Here is a 21,443-nt window from a genome sequence, read left to right on the forward strand (position 1 = left end):
CTGGTTCACGTTTAGAGTTTGCCAAAGGTTTGGGTGGTTTTGTACTATGGTGTCTGGTACGACGAAAGAGGCATCAGACGTGGCGTAATATGTGGCCCGCGGCGCTTAAGTTGATAAATTTGGTGGGAACGTGATTGGATAGGGCATGCTTTGGTTGTAGGACTGGTATATCACTGCTGCAGCTCTACTTCGTATGCTAGCTGTTGGCTGACTGGGAATTTACTTCTGTCACAATTAGGAAACCTTCACCTTGGATCGGATTATTTATTCAATGAGAACGCCAAGCCTTCGAGCGTCCGCCCGCACCTACAGAAAAGACTGTATCGTCCATTTGCTTCGATATCCCTGCTGGGGTACCCCCTCGAATGAGTCAACATGCAACCTGTAGTCAGAACAGTGTCCTCGTCCCATGTACCTTTTCCAGACTGTACCCTCTTCCGCAATACACCCTTCCCCAGATCGTTTCCTCTTCCAAACTGCACCACACCCTCTCTGCGTCATCCTCCAACCTGCATCAACGATCGAACTGCACGAATGTGTTCCTCGGTCACAGATCTGGCTAAATACGTCTCTTCTCAACTATTTCCTGGGTGTCATAGTTCCACATCATCGACTGCGCGGCCAAAGTTAGCATCCATCCAGACAGTATGTGAAGCATGCCTCATCCCGGACATTCAAATTGGCCGCTTGCTGTACGCTTATTAGGGAAGGTTAAGCGCACAAGACTGGCCGCTTTGTGTGTTCGGGATGAGGCATGCAAAGCGAACAGCAAGCGCAGGACCAGTCAGTCCACTTACCAAGTTGAGCGAGAATTCAAAGAGTGGCGGGTAACGTGTTTGGTGAGTAACGCACATAACCGAGTTACATAGCAGAGTATAGCCACGCTTACCACCCGTTGGGAGTTCGGTGTTCCTCATTGTCTCTCCATTCATGATCCTCTTAGCTCTAGCCACTAGTTTCGCATCGTGTGCGTGGCCTGGGTAGGCAGTGACAGTGCTCTGGTCGGCTGGCAGCGTGAAGAATATCTCTTGCTCTAACTCCAATGGATGTACATTGCATTGCGTTCGAGGGAGCCAGAGCCTCTGAGTGACATGGGGGGAGGTGGTGTTCATGCCGTGAACTAGGACTTCCTTCAGGTTGGGGAAGGCATCTTTTGTGAGAATGCTGCCATCGAAGCCATGAGAAGATTTGATCTCTATGTTGACGATGGCGAGCCTGATATCTGTGGACAAAGTGTTCGCGAACGGGTTGGGTTTGTACTCCTCCTGTGACACGGGTAGGATTGTGCGGTATTCGCCGATGATCGCCAGTCTGACGCGGTAGTGGTCAAGAGCCTCGTTACGTATCTGACGACAGACACTCAGCAAGGAGTAACCAGGTATCTTCTCGAGGTCGGGAGAGCCAAGCTTAAATATGGAGCTGTAGAGTAGGTTCTGTTGCTGGCCACTGAAGAGGTACTTGTAGATGGTGCGACGCAGCTCAGCTGGCAGGCCCATCAAGGTTGGTGTGGCAGACATCTTGAACGAGGAGGGCGATATCTGGATGGTTTGCGTGTTTCATGCAGCGTACTCTGCAAGAAGAAAGAACGGGAGGCCAACGCAAGCAAGCAAAGCTGTTTATATAGAAATATTCAGTGCAGGTCCCTGTTTGTGTGCGTGAAAATCCTATGTCAGGGTCTGTGCCAGGGTCTGTATCACTTGCAGTCAACGAGCATGTGAAAGTCTGAAACAGACCTCGTCGCCGATACCAAGCGTTACGGCATTTTCACTCTTCGAGATCGGCATGTGATTCGCCACCCTCCTCCTTCACCTGATTCTCCTTATGCAGTGCTTCTCCACGATCTCACCTGTGTCGTAGTCCCATGCGAGTTTCTGTCACAGTCAGCAATGGCAGCGTCCTAGAGGAGAGGGTGCACTTACCAGGGTGCAGATGGGAGCGTAAGGACGTTTGTAGGCATATTGCTTGACAACCATGACCCTTGCTTGACACACGAGAGAATATACACGCTCGTCCAGCGGTGCCACATCCTTCATGGTCAGCTCGACAACCTTCTTAGCTCGTGCTAGGATGGCCTGGTCATAATTTCCACCTTCGACATCCTCCACAGTCACATCAGGCCCGTCGTAACCGATTCTATACTGCGTGGTATTGGAGATGATGGTTTGGCCGTAGTGCGAATGCTCCTGCCTGGAATTGTCAGAGCTACGGATTTCTGTTATCTCCTCCAAAGTGACTTTTCTAAGGCGTGGAAAGGCAGGTTTCGTGATCATGCTACCCTCGTAACCTGATGGGCTGCGTATGCGGATCTCGGCAATCGACTGTGTAAGTGGGTAGGGTAAAATGGATGTGAGGGCTACTGTAGCTGGCGGATAGCCGTTGTTTGGGTTGGTACGATGGTATCTACAGTTGAGGTGAAGCTTGAATCTGTAGATATCACACGCCTCGCGGCGGATCTGACGACACACATACAGCAATGGGTTGTGCTGTTCCCACGTCGTGATGGTGCTGGCTCGGTCGTCTGCGAACGGAAGGTATTCGACCGTGTCTTTGTGCCCGGCGGCGACAAGACTGAGAACCAGGAGGCGAAGCTCCGCTGGTAATCCAAGAAGGGTTGTGGTGGCAGCCATGTCGGGCAGTACTGTTGTATCTGTGTGATGAGAATGAGATGGTTGCCGTTGACTATCAAGGATGAATCAAGCAAGAAAAGAATGATGAAGAGTCGGAAATGTTGAAGCCTTATGTACTTCGAAGTGCATCTGGTGGTGCAGTCACTCGGGATATGGTTGGGTTGGCATTCTGGTGATAAGACCTGAGGTTTCGTGCAGGTGCAACTCATGCGATTGCATTTGACGTGTGTCGGACTTCACTTCATAGCCCCAAACCGCATCGGTTCTAGTTCTGGTGAGTAGTGCAAAAGCTCATGTACGGTACCGATGTGCTTGAAATCCTACTCCTCGGTGCCTTCGCCTGTATTCGCACGTTTAGGTCTGCTATAAAGGACATCGAGCGAGGAGTCATGCTTTGACACATCTGGCCATTGTGCTCTGTTCTCCAACTCAACGAGCCATGTAGAATTGTGGGTCGTGCAATTTCATTAGGGGGATGTGCTGTCGTGCAATTGCTGTGACGGCCTTGCCTAACATCGTCCTTGATGCTAGATATCATGCTCGTCGTATGATCAAGTCCCCCTTCTCAACGATCTCGTCTGTGTCGAAGTCCCATGTAAGGTTCTGCGGTTTGTCAGTACTCCTAAGCCAGGGTGTCGTTGATGTACTAACCATTGTGGCATTCACACTTCGATCCGAGTCCATTTGTGGTTCTCGACACAACAATATCCGCGCAGAACACAGCAGTTCGTAGGTCCTCACAGCTCGAGGCGTGACGTTTCGAACGGAGTGTTGATAATGGTGTATCGTTTCCTTCGTCAAAGCAAGCATGGCTGTATCGTGACGTCCCTCCTCAATGTGCTTATACGGCTCGTCCTTTTCTATGGTGTATTGAATGTACCAGTCAAGATATGGAGCTCGCATACCCGGTCTTAGGTCCCATTCCCAATGTGCAGTGATCAGGTCAAGAGTGACAGTTTGAAGTTTTGGGAAGACGCCTTTCGTGATCAGACGACCATCATAACCAGCTTCGCTTTGGATGACTAGCTTCGTGACCACTCGACGGAGAGACGTTGGCAGAATATCGACAATATTGTAAGTCGCAGAATTGCGTACGGAGGCATTCTCGTTGGCAAGGATTCTGTCGTAGATTCCGCTCACTCGTAAGGTGACACTATAGAAACTGCTGCACTCATCGCGAATCTTTCTTGAAACGTATAGCAAAGGGTGTGATTGCCTCCATTCCGCTCTCTCGTAGCTTGGGAACTGTCTGAAGTCCTTGGAGGTGACATGATGGCTGCGCTGGGCGATCAAATACCCAAAGATCTGAAGGCGTAATTCGGTGGGCAATCCCGTAAGAGAGGGCGTGGTGGCCATGATCGTGGGATTCAATAATGGTGTATAATGGATCTTTTGGGGAAGAGCACTGCATGAGGGCTGTTGATCGGTCTGAATATATCTTATTTAGCGTCCGCCTCTAGCGACTGCTGCCGTTGGCATATCTCGCCTGGTGGTCACTGGTGACAGAAAGCCCGACCAAGTGCAGGCATCTGCCATTTTATGACAGGTAGACCTTGAATTGTCGAATTGTCGTCGAGACTCCACTCGAACAAACACAACTGTCCTAGCAGTCTTGTCAACACATTTCCTGCATCTGCAATCATAGCTCGCCAAGGCTTCCTCTCCTCTTCCTTCCTTGCGCATCCTTCTTCACATGCTCAGCCGCTTCTTGGCTAAAGCCTTGCCATTCCTCGAATTCAAGAGCAAACTTTCCGGCAGCCTTCTCGAAGAATTGGTCCTTATCGCCCCACACCACAGCAGCCGCCTTCATTGCTCGTATGCCCTTGACGTAGTGCTCGTCGAATTTATGCTCGCCTTCCAGAGCGAGCATGAATAAATCATTCCACGTCTTTCCGTTGAGGTCATAGTCCTTGACCTGCTGCACGGAGACTGTAGGTCGCAGCTGGGCGATGTATAGTGCTAGCGTGATCAGGAGCCATTCCCGCAGCAAGACGATATGATGCTCTGCAGGCAGGAACGGAAGAATGATCCTGACAGCATGAGAGGTAGTAAGGACATGAAGAAGGAAGAAGTCGTAGCCGTGACCATAGATTGGCTTTTCTGGGCTAGTACTGATCAGTAGCGTGGTGGCTAGACGCTGGCTCTGCTCGAACGCGGCCTTCGGGTCCGGAATTTTCCACGCATTGAAGTGCTCAACAAGGATTTTCGTTAGGGATGAATCGGAGAGTAGCCGTGACAAGTTGTCGTTCCCAAGCTTTGTGAAGTGCGAGTCAAGGCGTTTGTCGGATTGGACACGCGCAAAGACCTCGAAGAGATTGGACGTGCTGTAGGTCGACGTGTTTGCAGTGCTGTTGTTCGGGATCGTAGAGGAGTTGGCTTCAAGTAATGCTGCAAGCTTGGGGTCGTAACAAGTGGCTACAAGGCCGAGAGCCTCCATGCCAACCTCCCTCGAGGATAATTCGTAGGCATAGCCCAGATGGATCAACGGATGACCTAAGCCGGCGGTGAGGCATGAAAACATGGGGTAAGTATTTGGCTCGTTCTTTTTACCACGCTCGAACAAAAATCGAGCAGCGACTTGCTTCCAGTCATAGCTGTGATCAACAAGCTGGTCCTCGAAGAAGTCGACCCAGGCGCGTTGATACTCACGTTTGCCGAGGAAGTCACGGTAATCATGGAGCGCAATCTCGCCGGGTGAGTCCTTCCAGTCTTCATGACCTTCCTTAGCGGCGTGTTCATAGATGTCAGTCAGGTGGTCGGCGGAGCCGTCTAGCAGGTAAGCTGAACCAAGAAGGTGCGGTGTGTGGTTGTGAAAGCGGAGGTTGTTCCAGAGAATGGAGAAATTGGCATGGTTGAGCTTCAGGAGGTGCTTGAGTCGCCGGTCGCGCTTGTCAGTTGAGGTCTCGACATCATGGACCTCTACTGATGGGATATCGATGGCACCCGCTGTGCTCGTTCGCCCGAACCCGAACTTGGGCCCACCGCCTGAGAAGAATGATGAGAACATTTTGGATTTGATTCAATGAGGGTATGACCTCTTTCTGATGGTTTCAACCCATTGCTTGATGAGCATGAAGGAGGAAGGAAGCATGATGTCGTTGCGAAGCACTGGCGCGTCTGTCGAAAGTGGAGCCCTTCACCACTGCAGCACAACTCCGCACTTGTGATCGCCGTATCTCGTATAACAGAGTCAAACAACTGGTGCAAGGTTGCTCACGCAAGAAGCTTCGCATATGACTGGCAAGTATCTTGATGGCCCTGGATAAGTAATGCTCGTGCCACTGGCAGCGACTATCAAGATGCCCACAGCTCTAGCCATTTTTACGAGGACCCGGTAGTTATGAAAGCTACATTGCATGTGCCAAAAGACTGGTTGACAAGAAAACGACCTCGATTATGGTCAATGACGATACATGGGTCGTCTAGAGCAAGCTTCGAAAGGAGCCCGCGATACAGAACCAGTATACATAAGAAAGCATGGTGCTGAAGGTGGTTAGGGTATTGAGATGGGGCTGGGCGAGATGTCGCTTGTCCGGAGTCAAATGAGTTGAGCTGAAGTTATATGTCTAGTAGATACCTGAGCGCCCTTGTAGCTATAGTTGTTCGCCTTTCCACCCTCCCTACCATCATCAGCGAAAATATCCTGGTCTGGATGGGCATCATGATGCATCCTTGTTCCTTGAACGCCCAAAACACATCGTTGTTGACAAAGCAGATAACCAGCCCAATCAATGTCCTTGCTAGCTCGAAGCTCAAACATCGTCCATAGCGCCTGCTGGCTCATCTTCACCATCAGTGTGATAGTCTTCTACCTCGCTGAGATCACTGTCTTCGTTCTTGTCTTCCTCGTCGGATTGCTCATGGATGTTGGTGGCATATTGCTTGACGTATTCTGCTGCAGTCAGTGCACTGCTCCGTCCAGTCTGTATGGCTCTGTAGCTGTATCTTACCTTTGACTCTCACATCGTAGCTCTTTGGCTCCCTCATCAGCAATGCAGCTGCCTCGCCATTCAGCGGATCGGTAGGGTTCGGGTATCTCAGAAGTTGTGGTAGGAAGACCTCGAAGATGTTGATCATATCGAACATGGGAGACCAGGTCTGGTTGATGACATCAAGGCAGACTGACCCGGATCTGTACATCCATTAGCATGTGCCATGGTTTTAAGGGCGTGGCGCACTGCTCATCAATATTAGGGTGGAATATGCGGTTGACGAAACCAATTGAAGGAGATTTGTAGGGGTATTGGTCGGGCAGCTCGACGTGTACTTTCCATCGTCCATCGGCGAAAGGAGCTGCACATACGGTCAGCCTAGCCACCAGCTGATTATAGCAAGGCTACTCACTCTCCTGAGGGCCCTTGAATATGACATAGAACTCTTGCATGTTGTCATTGACGAGCGTCACCTCGTAGTCACTCATCATGAGCTTCATGACATCCGTCTCTATTCTTCTCTTCGGACTGCTCATCTTGCCACGCCTCGCCAGGCACAACTTTCTCAAGTCGCAATATAGAGGAGTCTACGGCTCGAATCGACTGAGAATTTTAGGCAGTAATTTGAGGTCCTTGGTACAGGTCGAGACGCCTAGCGTTTCAAGACTTCGAAGGGTCGGTGGCGTGTACAATCGCTTGATAAAAACCTGTCCTTGCCACACGTGAATTGCTGCTAGCCAATATACGAAAGTCACGTTCGCAGTTCTTTGTCGGTTTGGGAACTGGCTGGCAACGGATGGCCGTTACGAGAAGAGCAGTTTTGTGGGTTAAGGGCTTGGATGGTGATAGAAAGGTGACTTCGGCAGCTTTGTAAGGGACGATAGGTGATACTTAAGTATATGAGGCAAGAAGAGAAGAGGAGTTGAGGAGAGGTGGGTGTTCATGTATGTTGGTTGGGTAAGGTCAGGCGTGATGGGCTCGGAGCATATCGCAGCGTGGGGCACCCGAGACATGCTCACATGGCCTGTCGTGGTGGATGAACATCATCATCGTGGCTTCTGGTGCCTCAGTTGCTTCTCATCAGCTCAGCCGGTTTCTTGCTCAATTGACGCAAGAGCTTACCCACGCGGGCCGGCACTATAAGCAAATATGCGCGATGTCTCGATCATGGCAATTCGAATCTTCGTTCAAGGACAAAGAAAGCAAGGGACGAGACTCTTCACGTTCTATCATTTCGGGCCTCGAATAAGCTCACATTGGCTGGAACATAGCGGCCCTCGGCAACCCGCATAAGTCAAAGAGGGCAGTTCCTTATCAGCCGTTGGGGTCCTGATTGCGCCTATTCCTTTTGGGTTAGGCTCGGACCAGACCTGGAGCTGCACCGAAGCTCTCAGCTTCAGGGCAGCCGATGATCAGCTACACACCGAGGTTGCGGTCACAGCTTCGTTTTCTCAAATTTACGCTGCCAGATCTCAGCACGACAACAACAATAAAGCATCCGAGTCGAACCACAATTATTGAGATGACTCACCCGGTACCTTACAGTCAGCTCAAGCGATCACACGCAACTTCTCCTTCCATCGAAGCTCTAAACCCCGGATAGATGCTGTAGACCATGTCGCTAGCACGAAAGAGTTTAACGAGAGGTTATACCTTGGTCGAACCATCCTCGTCCATACGCAGCACAGTAGCGCGGCAAGTACGGTTCAGTTCGCATACTCCAGGGCCACAAGTTGTTCGTAGAAGAACTGCAAATGTACCATCAACACCTTCACTACGCCGCTATGCTAGACACAGCTCCCATGCCCCTACTACACCCAACCCCCTGAGCAAGGGCATCAAACCCGTCACTATCCCCACCCTCCAGAAGCAGTATGCCGACAAGATACCAATAACCATGCTTACAGCCCACAACTACCCATCCGCTCTGATAGCACAAGAAGCAGGAATGGACATGATATTGGTCGGTGACTCGCTAGCAATGGTCTCCCTGGGCATGTCTGACACGTCCGAAGTAACACTAGACGAAATGGTCATGCACGCCAAAGCCGTTTCAAGAGCCACGAATCGATCTTTCACCGTTGGAGACCTGCCGATGGGAAGCTATGAGATCAGCCCGAAGCAGGCGCTTGCAAGCGCGATCCGGATGGTGAAGGAAGGGAGGATGCGGAGCGTCAAACTTGAAGGCGGGCGAGAGATGGCCGAGACTATCCACAAGATCACAAGTGCAGGCATACCTGTTGTTGGCCATGTTGGGTTGACGCCGCAGAGACAGCATGCACTTGGTGGGTTCAGGGTGCAGGGTAATACAGTCGGAAAAGCTATGAGCTTGCTGAGAGATGCGCAGGCGGTACAAGATGCAGGCGCATTCTGTGTGGTGCTAGAGTGCGTGCCACAGGACATTGCTGGGGAGGTGACAAATGCCTTGAAGATACCGACAATTGGTATCGGCGCAGGTAACAGGACCAGTGGTCAAGTGCTAGTGCAGATCGACATGCTAGGCACCAGGCCTCCAGATTCGTTCATGCCAAAGTTTGTGAAGAAGTTCGGAGATGAGTGGAGTTCCAGTCTGGACGGTATCAGGCGGTACAAGGAGGAAGTGACGAGTCGCTCGTACCCTGCGGCTGAGCATAACTACAAGGGTGACACCAAGGTCACAGATGCCTTGAGGGCTGCTATTGCCGGCATGTCGGAGACCGCCTGACAGCCATAGCAGTATTCGTGGTTTGATTTGGCGTTCATAGCGGCATAGTTATTCCTCGTCCCTCGAAGCCAGCGCACTGGCAGTTTTTCAGCATGTCAGCCTTTTAGGATATCCTTCGTTGGCAACAGAGAATGAGTAGTAGGACGTCAACCAAAAGCAGGTGCCATAGAATAAGACACCTTCAATTCATCATCAATCTTGAAGCATCTCCACAAACCACCCACGCCCTCGTCAAGTCCAGGCGCAAACACTTTATTGACGTACACGAATAGCCCATTGCCACCCTTGACCCCCAGCTTCTTCCGCAGAAAGCTGACCACGGACTCGAAGTTCTGACTAGCGCTGACTTTCACCGCGGCCCATTTCGGGCTTGGTGGTGGTGCACCAGGTAGTGGTTGGAAGCGAATCGTAACTTTCTGTGTTGGTGGATCTAGTGTCTCATGGATGTGCTGTAGGGCTTGCGCTGTTGTGCTAGGAAGGTTGGATGGATGTAGCAAGGTCGATGTTGACATAGATAGGGGCAGTTCAGGTTCAGCCGGGGCAGCACTGGGCGAGTCGAGGTCATCGGTATTCTCCCGTACGGCTGATGGGCGTGTTGAAGCCATGCTGGGAACCGGATCTGAAGTGTCCTTGCTTCGGTCTCAGACACCTCTGTAGTCGAATGGCATGGCTATACAAACAAGAAGCTGCCAATGCTTGTCCTACTGCGGTAGCCTCTACCAACCGATGCCAAGACACGCGAGATCAGCTGATCACGGTTGCCGTCGGTCTTAGGAAACACGTCGTTGGTAATGTTATCCATTGACTTCTATTGTATCTTTTTCTCTGTTCCTTACTCACGACATCTTGTTCAACCACTTCCTTCCAAGCTCTGTCCTGCCGTGTCTGATGTTGTCTGGCCCACGCCCTATCATGCACGAACCTCTTCCTGCTACACGTGCAATGGAGTATCTAGGATACGTAATGCACCGAAGCCTCAAGATATTTACCCTGAATTATCCATCTTGATCACGGACTATGCCGTCAGTCATGACCATGGTTGACCTTCATGTCATCTCTGAGCTGGAACCCAGGTGAAGCGATACAGCTGACCTCACCCACAGTTGCCGTATGGTCGTCCTCAACAATTCTAACCTGAGCCATTACCAGAGTCTGGTGGTGGGGCTGATGCAGACGATACGGCCGCTGGAGCCAACGATGATGCTGCAGCTGCAAGTGGCTGATTATTGTTCGCTGGTATACCCCACCAGACCTGAAGGATAGACAGTGCGTAGCCTCGCTTGTCACCAAGCATAAGGTTCTCCAGCTCTTGTTCTCTGTTCCAAGCTCTCAACATATCAGGCTTATGGGCTGGAGGTTGTGGGTTAACGATGCCTGCAGCCCTGAGCTGAACATACTCCTGATCATACAGCCTCCACTTATTCAAAGCCGTGTCGTCGCCGTGGTATCGCTTGAGGTTCTTCTTCGAGTCGCCGTCAGCACTATCGGCCATGTTGTTGAGAAAGGAACGTCGAATGTGATGATTGAGCAAATCATCGTCAGGTGCGTCAGGTACCAGCGTCGAAATGAATTGTTGTGGCGAAAGGAAGAAGAGGGGGTCTGGAGTTGATCTGAACTGGGTGATAGTTGTGTCGACCAATGGTACCAACGCTTCACGATATCGGCTCCTGCCCTGGTGAGTGAGTTTATTGCTGTTGATCTCCTCCAGCCGATCGATTCGATCTGGTGCAAGCATGTCGGCGATGTACTTCGCAGAAGCATCAAAGAGTGCTAACTGCTTGATCTTCTCGATTTCATGTTCATCCAATGCGATGGGAACGGGGATGGCTTGAGGACTGGACATTGTCGTTATTGAAGCCCCGCATACAACTTACCTTCTTCGAAAAGGACGAAGTCTTTGACGATCTCAACTATGCCCGAATGACTTATCGTCAACTAGAGGCCAGCACGCTTGGACGGCTCAACGTACTGATCTGTTCTGTACCCGCCGGATCGCTTGCTAAAGCTTTCTTTTCTCAATTCAAGCCAGCCAGAGGAGCGGTAAGAGTGGTATTCGCAACTCACTTGACTATAGAAGGGAATGTTTGATAGATCTGTTCCTTTCGATGGTATAGGCGACCTATGTAGGTCAAGATGTAGTGTCGAGATCGTTTCTTGGATCTGTCAGTATACAAGTTGGTCGATCGAATGGTAATACTGCCTAATGCCAGATGTTGATGGTTCATACAGGTACTGCTTATATACTTCTCCAATACGAGAGCCCCGACGAGAAGCATCGCTTGGCACGCATACAGACGACGGTAAGCGCATGGTCATTTGGCAGTGCACTGCCGGCAGGTTAGATGAGGACTAAAACGAGAGAGAAATGCAGGTAAGGCCTTGGTGGAAGCTGACCTAGTGCCGCTGGTTGCCGCCAGATTCTACATCTGTTCTAGAAGTGATGACTCGAAGACGCACCGCTACCACTTCGATCTTCTCGTCAAGCACGTGGCATTATTCGAACGGTCTGACTGCCTCCGGCACATAACGAACGAAGCATACAGAAGCACCGAACAAGTTCTTAGGCCGATGTGTCAAGCAACAACAAAGCACGACTTTGGGGAGTGCGCGAGCAGAGACGGTGGTATCGTTGTGACATCGAACTGCTGGGAGTGGTGGCTGCGGACAAGACACAGGCTACGGAACGAGATAGAAGTGGGCACCTTCACCTTCACTGAAAGTTCGATGGTCTAGGCATAGACAAACAATCATCCGTGTCTTGTCCGAGACAAAACACCAACACTGTGCATGAGACAGGAGTTAGAACATCAGAACTCATGGCTAGGATGAAACCTGCGACATGCAAGACGTGGACAGCTTTTGTCATCTGCTTGAACATGGGCTCAGACAGTCCCAGCGAACCTCGACTGGTTATTTACAAGAACAATCTTGGCCACACCGCGCCACATAGGGGAGTCGGAACAGTATGTGGCACTTAGCTTACCTAAAACTCCGCAGACGGTTGTCATATCTACTAAATGCACAGATCATTCTCAGCATATTCACTCATGACTCGTGGACACAGGCCATGGAGAATCGCTCAGTATTCCGACAGACCAAAATCTCTGGGTATCCCTTCATCTATTTCCGCCTCTTCATCCCCAAATGATGTGCCTGCTTGAGGAGCTGCAGATGCTTGAGCAGAGGGTAATGTAGTACCTCCTGGGTTAGCAGTTGCCATTGAGGCCGCAGCTGTTGCAGGCGGCCACCACTGCTGAACAACTGACATCATGTAGGTGTATTTGTCTCCAATTATCTGCTGCAGCTGTTGCTCTCTGTGCCAAGCTCTTGATGCGCGTATTTGTCTGGCTGCAGGTCGAGCATTGGTAGCGTCCTCAAGTGTTGCCTCCCATGCCAGGAGAGCCCTCCTGTCAAGGTAGTACTGACTCTGGTTCTTCCTGGAATTCCCCTCAGCAAGTACAGCCATATCGGACAGGAAACCGGCCCTGATCTTGTCATCGATAGCAGCACTCGCCTCACTCTGCAGCAGTGAGGTGACGAACTGGTCTGCAGTCTGATATGGGGCTGGGAGGCTCGATTGGAGCTGCTGCCGCTCGTCGTCCACCATGTCGAGGAGAATAGGACGGGATTGTCTTCTCTGGTTGTGTTCCAGGGAACCATAAGAATTCCACCTAGAGCTCCATTTCGGGATAGTAGCCGCGATATGTCTGGTGGAGATGCCGAAGATGGTCATCAGGCGGATATATCTGATCTCTTCTTTCTCAAATGGAGGCGGATCCGTGCCCGTGGGGGGCGTTGCGATTTGAGCCATCACAACCAGCTAGCTTACCACAACGTCAGCCAACTGAAGGTACCGATAATGGATACGGCCTGGCACTTACTCAGTACTTTGTGTGGATCACGACTTCTTGCTGGATGCGCTAATGTGCTTAGAGGGTTAGCCAAGACCGACTGTGCTTCTGTATGAACTTACTTTGTCGTTGCAGAGGTAGGGAGTTTGTCAATTCTTCTTCCCAGGTGGGGATAGGATTTGTTTGTCGATCGATGCAGTGAGCCGTGAACTGAGGGGGGATGTGTACTGCTTATATACTTCTGTTGTCCGTGAGTGTTGCTAACGCGGACGGTTTGATTACAACACAGGCGGTGGTAAGCGCACGACGTTGTCGTGTGCCAGTGAAGGCAACGGAGCATGCAGTTTTGCATTGAACGATCACGACAACCGCAGGTGGGCGCTGCAGACGACTCGCAGGTAGGACTGCTATCTGTACGCACTGACAACATCATGTCAATGTTCTTGGTCCTCTTCTAGCATCCTTCCACTAGGTAGAGCCTCGACAGCAAACCTTCACCATCTCCTCCGCAAACAGAGGACACTGGCGCTCGCAGTGCTGACATCGTCAACGAGTGAGCCATATTTTCAATGACGCGAGCCGACGCATCATGACCCAGCGAGCGGATGCACCAGAGCATAGTGGCAAGCATACCACAACAAGCAACAAACGCTTGTCTTCGCCAACTTCGTGTGCGGCTCTACAGGTACATGCAAAAGCATTACGAGGCATCACTTTTGACGCGCCAAAAATTGATTTGTCCTGGTACCACTGTACACGTATAACACAGGACGGACCGTGTAAGGCCATGATAATACCCTGTGAGCTTGAAAAGGAGTATCGAGATCTGGACACGACAATTTTACGTCAAGGCTTCTTCACCAATTTCTTCTCTAACTCCTCTACATTGTCCTATGCAAGGATCGGTGTCGCGACAAATGTCTCTAGTTGTCAGATACAACCACACAGATGTCTTGGTCGACAAAAATACGTCGAGACAGGCTTATGATAGCACCGTCCTAAATGATAATCAACTCATCATTTATCATTCTTCTGCGGTAGCAAACACCGGAACCAGTAGGTACTATGACTCGAGTTACTCCTAGACTCTTGCCATTCATACATACAGCAGGAGAGATGACTGTAGCTCAGCGCTGGTGCACTGCACTGCAGACACTCCCCAAGCAGCGCTGCAGGTGGATGTGTTCTACCCGGGTATAGTGTTGTCCTGAGCCAGCTAGAGTAAAGCTATCGTGAGCTCAATCTGGGCGAATTCAGCTTGTTTCGGACAACCTTAACCAAATCTAGATACCCATAGCAGCAGCGCTGCACTGCTGCACTGCACTGCAAGAAATTCCTGTAGCTGGCCAGCGCTGCTACAGCTTCGGCAGCAACAGCATGACACGATGGTGAACGTGCAGCGTAGTAGAGATGAGCTCTCGCTTCGAAGCTTCAGACTATCGAGGCCTATGTTTGGGGAAGGCCCTGCCTTCGAACCCAGGTACCTGTCAGAACTTGAGCCAAAAAGCAGAGTCCGTGCCTTCGACATTACATGCCGAGACGAACGTGCCCGAAGAATAAGTTTCCGCTACTGCTTCGAGGCGATATTTGTGTCCTTTTCAATATCAATGAATTGCGAGTTGGTGAGTCAGTCAGGACCCGAGAGGGCAGGGGTGTGTTCGGCCAGCGTTGATTGGCTGGCTGCGTGCGTTGTGCCTGATATGCTTGCCGAGTCGAAACGATGTCTAGGCATGGCTGTTTTCATGAAGTGTGAGCGCCTGAGAATATTTGAGGTCCAACTTGAAGTGTGCAGGTGTGTTGGAAGGAGGTCAACCTAGGAGCCTATTCTGCTCGGAAAGAACAGCTTCGGTTCCTTCCGCCGGGCGCTTTCGGAGGACGCTACGGTGAGCCGCGACACCCCTGATGGCACGGGTAAGCTAGCACGTTCGAGACCGCGAGCCCTGCCAAAAATGACGATCGGTTCCTGATTCCCCGCACCGAGGTCCAAGTCTGAGAAAAATATTCTGTCTAAGCTCGGAAGCTATCCTTGAGCAACATGGCTGCGCATAGGTCGCGTTGTTGGGAGTATTCACGAAGACGCTTGCAAGCGGAAGCATGGCATCCTGTGTACTTGCTCTTTTATATTCGCAAATAGATGCTTCAAGTGCACACCAGTACCTAACTAACCAGACAGCTATGAAAGAGCTCCAAGCAATGCTAAACCAAAACCCGCTATACCTGTCCGTCACTCTTCGTACTTTCCTCCGATGATGCTAATCTTACTGTCCTCCAACTTCTTCTTCAAATACTCGTACACCTGTGAGCATGTTAGCAAAGCTGTGACCGTCGAAAGAGGTGGGGTCGAGGCAATTCGAAGAAATAGAATGCCTAGCGATCGAGCCAAAGTGCACGCGCCAGGACGTCCTTTGCATCTTAACCGGCGAAGGGTCTCTTACCGTGAAAGTCACCGCCTGTCCCGGCGCAACACGCATCACCCGCGGTGTAATCCCCTTATAAAACGCTTTGGGCCCCTCTTGCCGAAACATATCCTTCCCAATCAACGTTATCCTCTGAATAGCCGTCTGCCCCGGCTCAGCCGGCGTCTTCTGTAGCCTTGTCTTAATCGTATCTATCGGTGCATTCGTAAACGGCCCGACCGCACCAGAAATCAATCCGATAAGAGTAGTCTGGTAACTAGGCAGATTCTTGTCCGCGTACTGCGGCTGCCACTTTTGCAGCAACTCTTTCAGTTCGGTATATGCTGTGAAGTTGGCGGCTTGATTTGTGCCCTGGCGGAGGGCGGTCAGGGAGACGCCGCGCCAGAGTGCAGAGACGCCTTCGTCTTTTAGGACGGTGAGTGCCGCATGCGGGGCGGAACGGTACTTTGGGACGTCGAGGGGATCGGAGAGGGAGTGGTATTGGGCTTGCATGCGGATTTTGACGACTTCCATGGGTGTTACGACTGCGACGGCTTCGGTTATGCCTGCGCCTAGACCGGCTGGATGCGGTGTTAGTACGTGCTTGAAAGAAGTGTGCTTCAGAGCTCTAGTATGGGCACCGAGCTCCTGCACCTCTTGTAGGACTGCTTACCCATGAACGTCGCCTTTCCACTGATCGTTCCATCCTGTCCAGCTAACGCCTGCTTATACCACTCATAACTCGTGAAGCGAATGGCCATCTTTGGTACGATACCTGTGAGCACAGCACCCAAACCCTTGTATAGGCCGAATGCCGTCTCTTTCTTCACAATGTCCTTGCCAGTCGCAAGGAAGCCTCTGCGCTTCGTGCCTGGCGTCCGCCCCCTCCTGGAGAGCTGCATTCGAACTTTTATTGTGTCTAGTGGATGGCAGACAAGTGCTTCCATCATGCCGGCGCCGCCGCCTGCAATCAGATTCGTGGCCGCTGAGGCTGGTTTCTTGCCATGTTCGCCTTTTACTGACTTGGCGGACATGGTTGCTGTTGTTTCGTGGGCTGCCCAGTGAGGAAATGCGAGTGAACTGACTGTGTTGTTGTCATGCGCGGGAATAAATTGTCGAGCTCGGAAAGTGCTTCGTGGGAGGTCTGTTCTCAATATGGACTCCGGAACAGATTGGAAGTATTGCTGTTGAGGACGACTTCAAGAAAGGACTCTCGCCAGCAACTCCGCAGCGGTGTCGATGAGCAATGCTGATCTCGAGATTGTGACGAATGCCAATATTTACGCGAAGTCTACCAGCAACAAGCTCGTGTCCGCGCGAGAGGATATATGGGTGCCCCGGGTTATATGCAGAGTCAATGCAATAGATGTAACAGCAGGACGGTGCAGAATACACAGAAAGCTTGAAGCAATAACGACAATGAATGAACCAACCTGGAGCAGCTAAGATGTACTTCTAGACAACTTTGTGAGCACGTTCCGATACCGTTAGCACCCGAATCATCGCGATCTTCGAATTTGTTTATTTCGTCAGTGTCTGAACCAGTAGACGCGTGAGCTGGAGAGCTCCCCTTCCACCGAGGCACTGGCAGATGCTTCACGGAGGTTTCTCCTCGAAGGTTGCGTCACAGGCATGTGAGCTTATGTGAAGTTCTTGGCCGATCTTGCTGCGCCAAGCCTGGCAGTTTGCGGGGCGTAACCGAGCTTTGTTGCGGAGCAGTTGCCAACTGGTTGGCTCAATCATCATGATGCGTTTTTGAGCTTCATGAGCTGACAGTGAGTCCTCGACCATGACTTTACGAGGTTTTGGTTAAAGGAGGAGATGAATCAGGGCGGGAACAAGCCGACACGCAGTTGTTCTTCCCTTTTGGACATGGTGCTTGCCTCGGCTAGAGTCCGAAGCTGGGCTGGGCCGGGATGAGCTGGGGCAAGCTAAGTAATTTCCGAACTTCGGCCATGGAAGGCAAGAGCCTGGAGCCTGATTATTGGCATGCAGGTGCAGGTCAAGTAGGAAGTTCACCTTGGAGCAAGAGTGAGAAGTGATATTTTGTCTGACGGCTGCTGATAACTAAGGTATATAGAAGCATAGCTTGCGCTCGGCTGCTATAACGCTTTTCTGGCCTTCAAAAGAGACCTAAAGGGCCAGCAGGGACCCTCCTTCAAACACCAAGCTTCCCGAAGCTGCAATATTATGATAGGTTGAACATAAGAAACACCTCGCTCGAATGCCACAGAAATGCATCATAGCCTCACACCTGCTCGTCAAATCCATGAACGCTTGCTATCAATCATGCATAACCTCATATCCGTCGTCTAAATCTTGTTTTTTTGTGCTGCAAGTCGTCTTCGTTCATATCTCAAAAATCGCCTGTTGCGAAAGCAACAATGATCCCATCATAGGCTCGTCAGGAGCTGGCGTAGCGAAATAACGTCTCACCATGCGTTGCGGCATCATGATCTCGTCTTTCTCGTCTCTCGACATCCGTTGCAGCATGGTGCCCTGTTCAGGTGATGGTGCCGTGGCACCATTTACCACGGGTGGCCCGACATCAGGCTGTGCAGACTGTTCAACCATATCTCGAAGACGATCGAAGACAATGCGGTGTTTCCTAAACCATCTCGCACGATCTGCACCCGTCTCATCATGTACAGCTGTGAATGCTGTGAGTAGTCGCGTTAATCGATCTCGTTCCGGTGCAGCATCTGCCATCGTATGCGCCTTCTCAGCTAACAACGCACCCAAGATGAGGGCAGCGCGGAGTGCAGCCACAGTCAAGATCCAGCTTCGTAATGGAATGACGCTGAAGGCGAGGAAATCGAGATATACATCGACGCATTCTCTGGCCTTGCGCTGACAGACACCGCCAGTTTTGAAGTATTCTTCTTCGTGACCCGGTAGTCGTCGACAAGCTGCCATGATGATCTGGCAATAGTGGATATTGACCAGACATTCGTGTATCCTTAGCGTACTGGACTCGGTCAACTCGTGCACATTACGACAGTTGTCCTTGGCAGCAAGGTGTGGCAGAGCGAATCGTTCCAGGGGCTGAATTGCCTGCATGGCGTCTGCATGCTGTAGTAGCATCTCTTCACGATCGATGTTTTCGGTCCCGCAGTATGCCGCGACAGCTGCAAAGACGTCCAAGCATTCAAGATAGCCAGCATTAGCCCAACCCCTGATGTCAGGAAAGGGACCTCGTTCGAGCTGATTTGTTTGTCCCAGGACTATTGCCAAAAAAGCTTCCTGTCGCTGTCGTACTCGGATGAGATTCTCGGTCGATCTGAGACGTCGAGTCTCCTCTCCATATCGATCGGGGAACATGGAAGTTATCGAATACATTTGCGCCATGCGCGTGATTGAGCCGAGCAAAGAGTATGACAAGATAGGTTCATGCTCGTCTTGGACGACACGAGATACGATGAGTAGTGTTGAATAAGCGGCGAGTGATATTGACGTCTGGGCATCAGCCATCCGCAATAGCTTCATGGTCGTTGCAACATATTGACGCAGCATAGCTTTTCGGCTGCTGTCTTCCAGATCTGAGACTTGCACACCGGCAGCAATGGCCGCGCACAGCAAAGCAACGCACATGGCCTCATTCTTGAATGCCTCGACGTTCCTAGTCTCGAGATACGAAATCAGGCGATCCCCCATAGACTGGTGTATATACTGAAAGGAGAGCTCCTGGACATGCGGTATGCCTATATCAACTGGATACAGGTGATGGCAAGCATTGTGGTATATCTCACAGTACTTCGTAACATGCTTGATGGGTGGCAATAGGGCCCGAAGCTCGTCAGTAGGTGTCTTGAGAGGTGGTGCCACGAGCGTGGAGGGTCCGGGCAGGGGCAGTTGCGATGTTGTTCCAAGGAAGTGTGCATTCTGGTTGACTGGCACGAACGTGTTTGTTGAGAGAGCTGGATGGCTACCCGGTGGTGGTGTTGGCAGGGCCTCAGGAACAACACTATATCTGGGTATGCTTGCGTTGGACTTGTGAAGTGTTGGAGGCTTAGGGTCGAGGCTTGCTATTGACCTCGGCGGCTCGTGGGGCTGGAGGACAAGCTTGCGCTCATCACTTTGTAAGGTGAAGCCTGAGCCAACATTCTGTATGCCTCTCAACAATGGTTGTGGAGGAGTTCTTTCGTGTTTCAAATCATCATTGGCCAGGCTGCCAGGTGTAGGCGACGCGGTATTGGCCGAATGCCTGGGCCGAGCCGAGCGCGGTCTGTCGTCGTCGAAGGTGCATAGCTCAGCATTGGGTCTCTTTGCGCAGTTGCTGCATGGTGTCCGTTCGTCACGATCGCATTTGATCTTTCGCTACAGTGGCATGTTGTTAGTGGTTTGATACGAAACGTTCACCTGCGACGGGTGTCACAAACCTTGCTGCAAGGGTAGCATGCCCTGCGAGTGCGCTGGCGCTGCTTGCTGGAGGGCTTTACAGAAGTATCGCCGGCGTCAGTCGATGGCAAGATATGTTGCGACACGGCTGCTGCAGGAGTTGTCGGAGCTGACTCTTCCACTGGGCCAGTCTCCATGGGGGAGTTGGGAAGGAAGAAGTGAAGGAATGAGCGAACTGAAAGAAAGTCCCGAGACGGCGATCGGGAAATGATGCAACTTTCGGCGTTGGGAAGGAAGGAGGAATTGGCACCAATTCTGGCCCCGACTTCCTGTGGCTTCCTGTTGGTCACTTGTGAAGTGTCGGGCCCCTTGGGGTTGCTGAGGGGCTCGCTGTTGGCTGGAAAGTGCTGGAACTGGCCGCTCTAGGCGCTATGTCTTCCCGAGGAACCAAACTGAATTCTGTCTGTCCCTTCCCGAAACTTACCAGCTGAACGTTCCCAACTCTTGCATGTAGATTACCGAAAATTTATGCTGGTTGTGACCGCTCCGTTCTTGTTCCGTGACAAACTCCAAGTCCACAGATCGTGTATCTGCCTGTGAATTGTGAATATGTTATTTCTTGGGAATGCCGGCCCTCGCTTGTAATTACTGTAGGTTGGTCTTGGCTACTATGATCAGCCTACCTAGCGGATATCACGCGAATGAGCAAAGCTTTCGGCTACGGCTGGGAGCAGCGTTCGAACTGCTGGGTGGTCTGTTGCGCAATAATTTTACGCTATCCGTTGGCTTGTGACCGGTTCGCACTTCCGATGTGCGGCATACGAGCGGACGTTACATTACGATTCATGAACGCGCCTAGACTATGGACAGCCTCCAGACTACATAAAATTCTTCTGTTCATTTCCCCCCTATACATTTCCCACGACGAAGAGAAGATTCCATTACATAAGGTATTGTCGATGTACTTCTGCCGCAGCTTGCCAGTGTCGATCATTGCCGATCCCTGCAACCTCCATGTTTTGCTTCCGAGCGACGAACCGAGGATGATCCGCATCTCGTCAAGGATATGACGATCGTCAACACAAATCTTTTGCAACTGTCTTCACCCTTCAAACGCAACTACGAGTCTATAAGACGCTCAGCGGTCTGCATGTCAGCGAACGCAAACTGGCCATCCTTGATGCAGTTGTTACGATCAACCTACCGGTCTTTGTGTGCATATATGCTTGGGTGCATTAGGTCTGCTCTTACGAGCGCTGAACTCGATTTTTACGTTGCCCAGTAATGTTTGCTCCGATGCGAGGACTCTCTATACCATTCATCGAAGCACTACCTACACTATAGCAGTTACCGAGGTGGGTCGGACTCGATGAATGTTGATTCCTTTGAGATTGCTCGCGTGGCTCAGCACTTTGTGCTCTACTGTCTGAAACTCTCTCGGGTCTGCTTGAAATGTCAACACACATTGCCAGAAGGTAGGAAGGTGTGTATGGAATTGTCACGACGCTGGTCGGACTGATTTTGTATTAAGAGACCCCCTTATCGCGGATGCCAAATCTGCTTCGGACAAGTGGAGCCCCAGTGATAAGCTATCA

At 51.2% G+C, this 21,443-nt stretch overlaps 11 protein-coding genes across 11 annotated transcripts; 1 reads left to right on the plus strand and 10 right to left on the minus strand.

Moving 5' to 3' along the window:
* Positions 1-559: 559 nt before the first annotated feature.
* On the minus strand, positions 560-1,517 carry PMZ80_000954 (uncharacterized protein; the record flags this gene model as incomplete). The annotated part of the gene is made up of 2 exons (XM_064869403.1): positions 560-613; positions 798-1,517. 2 exons carry the CDS (start codon positions 1,515-1,517, stop codon positions 560-562), a joined length of 774 nt encoding a protein of 257 aa, XP_064734900.1.
* A 288-nt stretch (positions 1,518-1,805) lies between these two features.
* On the minus strand, positions 1,806-2,627 carry PMZ80_000955 (uncharacterized protein; the record flags this gene model as incomplete). Its single annotated transcript, XM_064869404.1, has 2 exons — positions 1,806-1,871; positions 1,920-2,627. The coding sequence occupies 2 exons, from the start codon at positions 2,625-2,627 to the stop codon at positions 1,806-1,808; spliced, it is 774 nt and encodes a 257-aa protein (XP_064734901.1).
* A 534-nt stretch (positions 2,628-3,161) lies between these two features.
* Positions 3,162-3,983, minus strand: PMZ80_000956 (uncharacterized protein; the record flags this gene model as incomplete). Its single annotated transcript, XM_064869405.1, has 2 exons — positions 3,162-3,230; positions 3,279-3,983. The coding sequence occupies 2 exons, from the start codon at positions 3,981-3,983 to the stop codon at positions 3,162-3,164; spliced, it is 774 nt and encodes a 257-aa protein (XP_064734902.1).
* Positions 3,984-4,266: 283 nt separating this feature from the next.
* Positions 4,267-5,634, minus strand: PMZ80_000957 (uncharacterized protein; the record flags this gene model as incomplete). Its single annotated transcript, XM_064869406.1, has 1 exon — positions 4,267-5,634. One exon carries the CDS (start codon positions 5,632-5,634, stop codon positions 4,267-4,269), a length of 1,368 nt encoding a protein of 455 aa, XP_064734903.1.
* Positions 5,635-6,379: 745 nt separating this feature from the next.
* ubc8 (ubiquitin-conjugating enzyme E2 H) lies at positions 6,380-7,095 on the minus strand (the record flags this gene model as incomplete). Its single annotated transcript, XM_064869407.1, has 4 exons — positions 6,380-6,519; positions 6,578-6,759; positions 6,806-6,920; positions 6,972-7,095. 4 exons carry the CDS (start codon positions 7,093-7,095, stop codon positions 6,380-6,382), a joined length of 561 nt encoding a protein of 186 aa, XP_064734904.1.
* Positions 7,096-8,174: 1,079 nt separating this feature from the next.
* ECM31 (cell wall biogenesis and architecture protein) lies at positions 8,175-9,263 on the plus strand (the record flags this gene model as incomplete). The annotated part of the gene is made up of 1 exon (XM_064869408.1): positions 8,175-9,263. The coding sequence occupies one exon, from the start codon at positions 8,175-8,177 to the stop codon at positions 9,261-9,263; it is 1,089 nt and encodes a 362-aa protein (XP_064734905.1).
* A 146-nt stretch (positions 9,264-9,409) lies between these two features.
* Positions 9,410-9,868, minus strand: atg12 (Ubiquitin-like protein; the record flags this gene model as incomplete). Its single annotated transcript, XM_064869409.1, has 1 exon — positions 9,410-9,868. The coding sequence occupies one exon, from the start codon at positions 9,866-9,868 to the stop codon at positions 9,410-9,412; it is 459 nt and encodes a 152-aa protein (XP_064734906.1).
* Positions 9,869-10,392: 524 nt separating this feature from the next.
* On the minus strand, positions 10,393-11,106 carry PMZ80_000961 (uncharacterized protein; the record flags this gene model as incomplete). The annotated part of the gene is made up of 1 exon (XM_064869410.1): positions 10,393-11,106. One exon carries the CDS (start codon positions 11,104-11,106, stop codon positions 10,393-10,395), a length of 714 nt encoding a protein of 237 aa, XP_064734907.1.
* A 1,236-nt stretch (positions 11,107-12,342) lies between these two features.
* Positions 12,343-13,074, minus strand: PMZ80_000962 (uncharacterized protein; the record flags this gene model as incomplete). The annotated part of the gene is made up of 1 exon (XM_064869411.1): positions 12,343-13,074. One exon carries the CDS (start codon positions 13,072-13,074, stop codon positions 12,343-12,345), a length of 732 nt encoding a protein of 243 aa, XP_064734908.1.
* Positions 13,075-15,338: 2,264 nt separating this feature from the next.
* SFC1 (Mitochondrial succinate-fumarate transporter) lies at positions 15,339-16,544 on the minus strand (the record flags this gene model as incomplete). The annotated part of the gene is made up of 3 exons (XM_064869412.1): positions 15,339-15,410; positions 15,550-16,091; positions 16,184-16,544. The coding sequence occupies 3 exons, from the start codon at positions 16,542-16,544 to the stop codon at positions 15,339-15,341; spliced, it is 975 nt and encodes a 324-aa protein (XP_064734909.1).
* Positions 16,545-17,859: 1,315 nt separating this feature from the next.
* On the minus strand, positions 17,860-20,045 carry PMZ80_000964 (uncharacterized protein; the record flags this gene model as incomplete). The annotated part of the gene is made up of 2 exons (XM_064869413.1): positions 17,860-19,827; positions 19,890-20,045. The coding sequence occupies 2 exons, from the start codon at positions 20,043-20,045 to the stop codon at positions 17,860-17,862; spliced, it is 2,124 nt and encodes a 707-aa protein (XP_064734910.1).
* Positions 20,046-21,443: the final 1,398 nt, after the last annotated feature.

Source organism: Knufia obscura (genome assembly GCF_036327395.1).
Source record: "Knufia obscura strain CCFEE 5817 isolate CBS 148926 chromosome Unknown scaffold_1, whole genome shotgun sequence".
In the NCBI taxonomy this organism is placed as follows: domain Eukaryota; kingdom Fungi; phylum Ascomycota; class Eurotiomycetes; order Chaetothyriales; family Trichomeriaceae; genus Knufia; species Knufia obscura.